Source organism: Glossina fuscipes, unplaced genomic scaffold (genome assembly GCF_014805625.2).
Source record: "Glossina fuscipes isolate IAEA_lab_2018 unplaced genomic scaffold, Yale_Gfus_2 0, whole genome shotgun sequence".
Taxonomy (NCBI): domain Eukaryota; kingdom Metazoa; phylum Arthropoda; class Insecta; order Diptera; family Glossinidae; genus Glossina; species Glossina fuscipes.
Genome location: NW_023998414.1, coordinates 41,505,261 through 41,515,504, shown reverse-complemented (window position 1 = coordinate 41,515,504; position 10,244 = coordinate 41,505,261). Strand labels below are relative to the sequence as shown.

At 36.2% G+C, this 10,244-nt stretch overlaps 1 protein-coding gene across 2 annotated transcripts in view; it reads right to left on the bottom strand.

Annotated features, from left to right (window-relative positions):
• Positions 1-620: 620 nt before the first annotated feature.
• The window catches only part of LOC119637276, a 25,108-nt gene continuing 15,484 nt past the window's right edge, over positions 621-10,244 (bottom strand). For both annotated transcript variants that reach the window (XM_038033188.1, XM_038033197.1), the window contains 4 exons: positions 1,778-2,500; positions 1,490-1,718; positions 1,335-1,420; positions 621-1,217 (listed from right to left, as the gene is read on the bottom strand). In XM_038033188.1, coding sequence (XP_037889116.1) covers positions 652-1,217; positions 1,335-1,420; positions 1,490-1,718; positions 1,778-2,500 — 1,604 coding nt within the window. In that variant the 3' untranslated portion in view covers positions 621-651. The remainder of the gene's footprint in view (positions 1,218-1,334; positions 1,421-1,489; positions 1,719-1,777; positions 2,501-10,244) is intronic.

Sequence of the window (10,244 nt, the reverse complement as noted above, 5' to 3'; positions counted from 1 at the left end):
TGAGTGCTGCCCGATATATAGGCGTCAACATCATCTAGTGGCAGAAAATCGCGGAGACCTTTTATATCACTCATTACTCGCATTTGATTTTTTTTGTAATTTTAACTATAGTTTAAGAATAATATTCTTAAAGTCAAGTGACCCTTGTAGGACTTTACCAATAAATTAATATTTGTTGTGTCTATGTCCGATTTTCGAGAGAATTTCTCCATTCAGAAACATTCAAATTGACGCACTTTTTATATCTTGCACCGTACACAGGGTATATTAAGTTTATGCCAAAGTATATAACATCCAGAATCATTTCGATTTAAGCTTGTCTGTCTATTCGTCGAGATTATTTCAATTAATATTTGGGATATTTCCACGAAATTTGGTGGACTGACTTTGGTTTTATGGCTGAGAGGGGAATTCTCTTGAAAATCAATAATTAATTAATATATGATTTAAATATTATTCATTGCAGAATATCTATTCTTTTATTTTATATTATTTAAAACTTATCATTATTTTCTTAATTTCTATGTTTTGTTTGGGAAGGCAAGCATTGTTAACAAACTTAGAATAGATTTTGTAATTTAAATTCTAGAAAGTAAGTGTGTTTCGTATAAAACTTTTACATTAACTTATATTAACAAACAAAGAATACTTTTACACTAACGTAGATAATTCATGCAATGAAGTGCTGGCGGCGACATTGCTCATATCTAAAGTCGGCGGTAGACCAGGACTCACAGAGCCACTAGTTTCACGTGCTACAACACCGCCGCCTCCCAATGTTGATAGGCAACCATTCGAAATAGGTTTGGGTGTTGGTGGTGTAGCGGTGGCAGGTCTCATTAGAAAGGAGGAACTTAACGTAGTTAAAGGATTAAAACTGCCATGCGAATGATTTGGGGATACCGGCGTTACAGGTGTCGGTTGCAGTAATATTGACGCGTTTGAGTGATTGAAATTCAAATGGCTTGGAGATAGGGGATGAGATAGAAACGGAGCTGGCGGTGTTATTGGCCCAATTTGCGATATTAGCGACATATGGTGGGAAGGATGATGATGGTGTAACGATGGGGTGCGATAACTAATGGTTTTCTCTTTTTGCCATACAAAGACATTATGCACCATAGCAGCGCCGCAGAACACAATACCTAAACCAATCAAAACACTTGTTATGATGGCTGGCGTGGAATGAAAATGATTGAATGTATATAAAATGATACCTGGAATGAAACGAAAAATTAACAGAGAAGGCCAACGTGAAATTGCTTTATAAGAAATAGTGGGCCACGTGGGTAACAAATAATTTTTATACTAAATGCAATGATATTGCGACTCACCAGTTAAAAAGATTGGTATGGATATAAAAAATCCACCCACCGCACAAGTACGACTGGTGCTTGATTTTTCCAAATAACGATTATCACTTTTATTTAGAACGAAAGTAGAGAAACGCTAAAACAATTTTCAAAAAATTTATGTAAATTCTACCTACCGCCCATCAAACATTGGCGATCTAACCAATTTAACGGCGAACAGGAACTGTATTGCACACACCAACAGACAGCATAGATTCAGAGATAACGACAAAGCGCACAGCGCCAATGTAACATCGTATACAATAACGAAATCCTCCGGTGAGCTACGCGTCAAAGCATCTTCTCTAGCATTTGGGGAAATTTTCAGCAGGAAAATTAAAGACAACAAAGCCAGAAGCAATGAAACTATTGAAAGTAAATGCAAAATGCGTTTAGTATTCTAAAGTTGCACAACTAATTTTTACCCAAGCAAAGCAGACCCAAACTGGTAAGTGCCTCTCTGGGGCCCGGGCCATGTTTGGACTGATTGATTAAACTTCCCGCGGGATTAGTGCAGTTCGTGTAATTGTTTTGATGATTGTTTGCATTCGATACTGTTGTCGTGTTATTGTTATTGTGATTGCCAATCACCGTACCGTTGGTATTAGTGTTAGCATTACTAACAGCAGCCGCTGTTGCTGCATGTGCCAATATATGCTGATTGGTGTAGGTGTGCAAATTATTCCCTATAGTGCTCAATCCATTTGGTGTTAAAGGGCCATGTATCTGGGTTATAGGTGTTGTGTTTGTGGTGTTCCCATTATTTGTGCCATTTCCTGGCACAGGCGGCGGTATCGCACCATTAGCAGAACTCGCAGCAGTTGCCGTTACCACACCAGTTGCCGTTGACACCGTCGCACCGCCAGTATTTGGTGATATATTCAATAAAGTCGTTATACGCGGTCCTCCATTCGCGGTGTTATTATTATGCGGGGCCCCTGATGAATTATTCTGCATCTGATTGCTTTGGCTCAGTGTCGATATGTTCAGTGGCTGCGGTGGCCTTAAGTGTATATTCCGGGCGGTTGTTGTACCGTTATTGCGCACTTGACCATTAGCTGGCCCGCCGGCCGTTGACGTATGTTTCAACATTAAGCCTTTTATGAATTTTTGTGCATGTACATAAAAGGTAGCTTGGCCTAGGGTTGCTAGAAAAAAGAAAAACAAGACCAAATTTTTTGTATTATAAGTGCGGGTCAGCGGAAAAGTCTTTGTTGCGCGGCAATTCGATCAATTCGTCTTCTCTTAAGATATACCAGATGTAAACATGAAACCGGAACATATCCAGATGATACACTACCTGAAATTGTACTATTTTGGATAACGTAGACATTCCAGCAAACACTCGAAATATGAATATATATCGGTGCGCAAAAATCTTTTGTCTAACAATGATGGGGAGCTTTGTGTCAAGCGAAAAGCATACATCGATAGCATTTTTGTTGTTGTTCGAACGATACAAAAGAGATTTTTTTTCGCATTGTATCTTAAACGAAGATGAAAAGTGAATCTATTCTGCCTCAAAAGAGCAACATTTTTTGGACGTGGCGTCCACAAATGGTCACAGATAGATAGGAAAAGGAATATATATATAGTCAACGATGAGCAATACTTTAAAAAAAAAAATATCCTCATAATTTTCATACAATTTTCTGCGTAAAAATTGCGGTTTCATGTTTACCTATCTGCTAAGTCGAATACCAAAAGATGGACATATATAATATGATCACTTTGTGATTTGTAGATTTTAACAATAACGGTTCAATCTTAGGATCAGCGTTCGAAAATAGAAATCCTCAGTCTCGGACTTGGCACAAGCCTCTATCTAAGATTGCCATACGTTCCCAGAAATTTTTACATAGAAATTGTATCATAAAGATAGTCTTTCAGTTGAATGTTCATGCAGTTGTTAATATACATTAGATTTGCTTTGACTTTTGATTTTTTAATACCCATTAGTTTTTGTTTTGCTTTCACTATAATGTGGCCTTTTTTGAAATATCATTCTTTGCTTTGTACATTTTCTAACTCCACGCTTATAGATTTCAGATGGAAGGCGCATTGTCTACTGCGCTTTGGTGCGTCCAATTTCAAATTCAGATTAAATATGCAAGATGAGCATAACTCATACATGAAATAGTTGACCAAAACGGTTGACTATTAAATACCGTACACTTTTTCGTGTAATAGAATTCTTGATATACATACTTTGTCATCTTGCCGTATGAAGATTGATTTCTTTTAAGATGGCGGCGCATAAGAAGAGGATTTCAATGAAAAGGTTTTATTTTATTCAAAAACTTTCCATTTTTGTCGAGGCATATTAAGAAGTTCATCGTTTGAATGAGTTGATAATATAAAGAGGTTTATATCAAGTCAGTTTAGATTTTGACTTAAATCTCTGCACCATAATTAGTATAGGATAGAAATATAGTAAGAGTTGATTTATAATCTTAGCATGACTATTGAAGAAAACCTTGTACAGAGAGAGAACTTTATACAAACAATATAACCTTAATCGGCTCACAGTGGAATGCTCCAAGGTAATCAGTTCCTCAAAGATATGTATATGCATATATATATATATATAAATAAATAAATAAATAAATAAATAAATAAATAAATAAAATAGTGTAATAGACATTCGAAGTGGGGAGCGCATTAACCATATAATATGTGATTGCATTAATTTTGATCATTCTTTAACTTGAAAATGGCATTTATTGAGAAAAACTAATCAAAATATATTCTTCCATCATCTTCCACAACTTTTGCCAATCTTTCTGGCAAAATGGTGATGCCGTGTCAGAAGAACTGGGAGCGATCCAAACATCGATGCATTTGCGCACTTCTTCCAGCCCATCCATGTCTCGCCATTGATGTGAACAAGTGGTAATCGGAGAGTGCAATGTCTAGGGAGGACGCTGGTTGCGGCAGAACTATCCGTTCGCGCTACAACAGTGCATCCTTGTCAAGAGGATGACTTTGCGTCTTTTTTACAACAGTGCATTGTTCAACTCGTTCAAATGACCTCAATAGACATCTGCATTAACAGTTTCATTCAGATTTGGCTACTCACAATGCACTAGACCCTGCCGATCGCACCCTGTGCGCAGCAAAACGTTATACCCAAGAATATTCCGTTACACCGTTAATGCAGATGGCTCTCCTGGGCTAACCCATGACTTTTTACGCTTGGGATTGCCGTAGTAGACCTACTTTTCGTCGCCTATTTTCAGTGGCAATACGCCACAGAAAACTCCTCCTTTCGTTTACCGCACAAGCGATGAAACTGCGATATGGAAATGAATGTCGAAAATGGAAAACTTTTTTATTTGATGTAGAGAGAGACCAAATCTAACGATTTTAACAGTTTTAACATTTTTACCATGGAGAAGTTGCTCCTGAAAATTAATGCGAGCAGATAAACACATACATACATGTTTATTGCATAATTAGTTAAGCGATGTTATGATTATGATACCGCACACACAGTTATTCCCCTCGTATGTGTGTTAAATGAGGATGTTCTCCTCTCTTCATCCTTTTTGGATAGTTAACATACGTCTGTCATGGCGATACAATGCAACAAATAACAAATAGGTTTTTCTCAGATACGTATCTAGAATATTTGATTATGGTTTCTTTAACAAAAATATTCGGAATGATGGGTTTTTCATATTCATGTGCCTGAGTGCATAAATACGTAATCGCATATGGGTCTCTCAAAACCCAAGAATAATAGTTTTCAATTGTGATGTGGTGTGACAGGTTGACGCTTGGACAATGCCGAGTGTAGCAGCCGAGCGCAAGTGCCGCAGAATTTTCAATAAAGCCGATAGCCTTAGGATGCTAGCGCCTTAAGACTTTTGTATCTAAGAATATATTCCTCTCGCTAAATTAATTATAATAATAATAATAATAATAATAATAATAATAATAATAGACATATTTGTGAATTATGGAACAAAAACGTTGAGAATGCGGTAAATAATAGTGCGTAACCGAAGGCGCGTTTTAGCAAGTTTTCATCTCGGAGTCTTGGCTATTACTATATATTACTTTTTTGTTAAGAAAAACAGAGTTGCTTTCAGTTTACGCTCAATTGCGGGCTTCTGTTCTGACCAATTTCGCTGCTTTTCAATATCAACCTACTTGCAAAGATGCGTAACGTTTCTACAAAATTTGAAGTTGCTATCTTCATTTTTGCGACCAGGAGAGTGCCAACAACAAACGCCACGCACGTACTCCGACGGACAGACATGGCTAAATCCACTCAGAATTTCCCGCTGTTCAAGAATATATACACCTTATAGGATTGCTGAAGCTTCCCGTTGGTTACGTTGTGAGAAACAACAATATGAGTGTACCCTCATTCTTCATCGGTCGATATAAGGAAGTCAAATCACGCCAGACCCACCCTTAAATGTCCCTCGCTCTCCGCCTAATATAAACCTTCATTTACTTTCGTAATAAAATGGTACAAATTTTACCTTCTCCTTATGCTGAAGCATAATTTTTATGAAGGGACCAAAAGTTAGATGAAATGGGTCAAAATTTCTTTAATTTTATATAAAAAGGCTTAGTTTTTCATGAGGACCCTTTATGGGGACTGGGACGTAAAAGTTCACGTATATAGTCCTTCCATTAGTCTGGTGTGTGGAGTATTTAATGTTTGCCTCTACCCTATCATAACGTTATTGCCTTTTTCCTTTTTTTTTTTGCACATTTTGCCGGTCACTTAGGAGATATCCCTATACATATATATATACATGCCGGCATTAAAATTGTTGGGAAAAATACTAAACAAAAGGAAATAGTGTTTGCGCACCTTCGAGTTGAAAGCGTAAACGTGCGGGAGGATAGGAATGATCATTGCAGGCAGACTGTTCCAGAGGCGGGAATTGCGAGAACGTAAAGAAGACTCGTTATTACATTGGAGGGCGATGACTGGCATGTCTGCTGTTACGAGGAATTGTCTTCACGGTCAAAGCAAAGACGGAAGTTATCCTTATAGACTTGATTTCCATATAAAGGCTTAGCTTTTCATGAGGACCCTCTTAACCGAATGGGACTTAAAAGTTGACATATATAGTCCTTCTATTTGTCTGTCCACATATTTTTGCATTCAACATGTCGCAATTTTTGAGAGAATTGAGAAAAACGCATTTGAACTTTTGTGATACGTTGTTGGTTGTGGTTTTCTTATTAAGAGAGATTTTTTATTATTCTCATACATTGGAGGGCAATCCTAGGACCATGAGACTGGCCTTTTCCCATTCTATTTCCCATTGCTTTCATGACCGCCGAAGCTCCCTTTTGAGTATTGCATATATGATGGAAAGAAACAAAATGAGTATACCGGCATCGTATAGTGGTGGGTATAAGAACACATCCCAAGCTTTCAATTTTTGTGTGCCTACAAATGAACAACAACAAATAGCTTGTAAAGAAATCCTTTAGTTCGTTAGAGAAGTTAGAAATGAATAGGTAAAACGTTAGACGGTGGCGGCTCATCAAATCTACTTAGGGCACAGTTGGTCTCTTCTGGAAAAGGCATAAAATTTAAAGAAAAATGGTTCTACAATGGCAATGAATTTTCTCCCAGAGATTCTAGAACATTGAAAGCATCTATTAAACGAGAAAAAAAAAAGAGTTATTTTGAAAAAAACTTGTAATGCGGTTAGCCCCTTAAGTTCTTTGAATTTTACACTTGAAAAATTTTTCTCTGCCTTGTGCCGGATATTTGTTTGTTGCTCATTATGTGTGCATTATTGATAGCTTTGTCAATTCTGCTGCAATTTGGCTGAAATTTTCATATGCCGCGCAAAAAAAATCGCATAAAAACAAGTTTGACTGCACTGTATTATATTAGAAGATGACATATTTCACATTTGCATAGGATGGGCACAGCACGCAGTAGCAGTCATTTAAAATGATACGTTACGCTTACATAGCACATGCTGCCATATTTTCTTTTTTCTATTGTAATAAGATTTACTCAATTTCGAATCCGGAGGCAACCAAATTAAGCAAACAAATAATGAAGATATCAAAAGATTCCCTCTAATCGAGAAATAATTTGTATTTATTTGTTGTTCAGTTTACATCTTTTTTTTTTTTTTTTTTTTTATTGTATCTTCAAAAAAAAACGATTGCAGCTAATTTTTTGTTTTTTAAATTCACTTTCGTTATTACATTACCTACCTATCGATATGGAATGAAACGAAAACGTAGAGCAGAGAGAAGAAGTCAGTCGGTAATAGTAATTATACACTTTACCGCATCGAGGAACACACATCTATCTCTTGAGAAATTTCACTTTAACATGCATGAAAAAGAGGTAATCGACAGTTATTTAAATTAAAACAAAAAACAAAAATAAATACGGCAAAAACATTTGCTTTGAAGAAAAAAAAAATTTGTTTTTTTTTTTTTTTTTTATTTCGCATTTTTGCTACCCAAGCTCGAATGTGATGAACACATCACACAGAAAAATATTAAATGAGGACAACTGGATTGCAATAGCACAACCAGCATCTGATGGATATAATGGATGTTGCTTATTAAGCTATTGGAAAAAGGGTTGTATGTATCCGTCCATATTATAGCTATTATTAATCCACAGACGCTTGAATTCAATGAATGCGATCGAAGTTTGCAATCCGTACAAACGATTGAGAAGCTCTTCAAGTGCCTGCTCCATCATAAGTCGTAGTTGGAATGGTTTTTTTTTTTTCTTTTGTTGTGTTTCAATGTCTATCGCCCGGCCCTTCTCTATTATAGTTTGTTTGTAACAATGTATAAACATCTGTGTCAAAATCTGTGCTTGCTATGGGATGGATGCTTCATCAAAATTCAAATAAATTTCTCTTTCTTTAATATTAAATGCAACTTATTCAGCCGGATATTTGCAATTTTGATCGCTAACCTTATGTTACTTGCTTGGCAAAACCGTTGCGCGTTTCTCTAAAGCTTGTCATTGCAAAGCTTTAGTTGAAATTTGAACCGATTGCGAATCAAGCCATATTTTAGAGGTAGGACAAGGCAAGTACGCGTTCTGAAAGAAATGGTTTTCTTTTTTAATTTCGGAATAAGTTTAGAATGTACACACGTACATAACAAATGTACTCCCATAGGTGATTTACTTTTTCGTAGATCAATCCATAATTCGAAATAAATTCGATTGATAATTTCGTGCTCAGAAGGTAACATTACTCCTTAAAAAACATATGAAGAAGAAAGTCAGAGCGCTCTAAAGATATCTGGGGTGACTAAATAAAATATATTGGACATATGTATGTAGCTAGTTGTCTTGCTTATAAACGGTTCTATTTTGGAGGAAAATGTCTTTTATGCTTCGCCATCCGTTCATTTTTTTTGACAGAACGAATGAACAAAAACAAAAATGTCAATTTTTTATACCCCTTCCTCGGTATAATCACTTTGTCAAAACGTTTGCAACGCCCAAAATGGAGTTTTAAAGATCCCACAAAGCATATTAATTCTTGATGAGCGTCAAATTTTGAATCGACCTAAGCATGTCGGTCTGTCCGTCCATGTCATGACGATTGTGAACATGCTTATGTGCAGCTACATAAGTCAAATTTGCCAGAAACATTGAAAGTTGCAACACGTAGGATGATATTACGTAGCACGTAAACCGAGGCCACTTCTGTTCTTCATAAGGAATAAGAAATTAGTTTTTTGCTCATTACTTGCAAACCACTGCAGAAAAATTTACAAAAATGTAAACGTATACTATATGCGCGATGCTGTAGTACTATAGGTAAAATTATTTTTTGTCAAAAGCTTCACAGAAGCTCAGAAGCAAGCTTAAAAACCCCATAAAGCGTACAAATTCGTTCGCCAAAAAGAAAATATTGCTTACAAATTCGCAAGAAAATTTGAAGTATAACCCAAACCGGTCAAAGAACACGCCTGCCATACCCAGCCACATCTATTCGACAAACATTGAGTGCGTCTTTGCTCTCTGCAACAAAGACGCGATATTTTATTTATATATTTATTGCCTATACATAAATTGTAAATAAATTTACAAAGTATGAAATTAACGGCTGCCGGATAACTTAGAACATATGCTCGATTGTATTGAGAGCTCTATCGCGCTTCAGATAGAAACACGATAAGGAACTTTGGCTTTCATTATGAGACCAGAAAAAATCAGCCATCGTCCACCCAATACTACAGGGTATGTAAATTTAATTTTTCCTCTTTTATAATCTATAGGATAACGGTCGACAGAGGATCAATTTTCGTGAAAATTCGGACAATTCAAAAAATAAGCCGATATGGTCCAAATTTGGTGCAGTTTTTTATGTTCAATTATTATTATGTTATAATTTTGAACGTCAGTTTTCGTTATCTGAGAGAATTTTCAAACATTTTCAAACCCAGCCGTTCCAATCCATTCCAATTTAGAAATACTACTACTTAGTCACTTTTGTCGGGAAATTTTGAAAATTGCAATTTTTTTCCATATAACGCCTTTTCAGAATAGGACGATATATGGAGAGTGGTCGAAAAATTCGACCGATCCGAATCATTTTCAATAGCTTTCGTCCTTGGGTCGAAACACGTCATTGTACCAAAATTCATCAAAAATTGCGACCTGTAGCTTGAAGCCAAAGTTTAATGGACAGAGATGCGACAGACAGACGGACAGAGAGGCTTAGTTCAATTCATATTTATGATTCTGAATCGATCGATATAATCAAATGTGGCCGTATCTTAAGCCCTTCTGCGAGTTGCATGCGCTCGCAATAACTTAATATGCTTTTTACCGCAAGAGGTGTGGGGTATAAGAACGGAAAAATAAATACATTATTATTATTATTATTATTATTATTATTATTATTATTATTATTATTA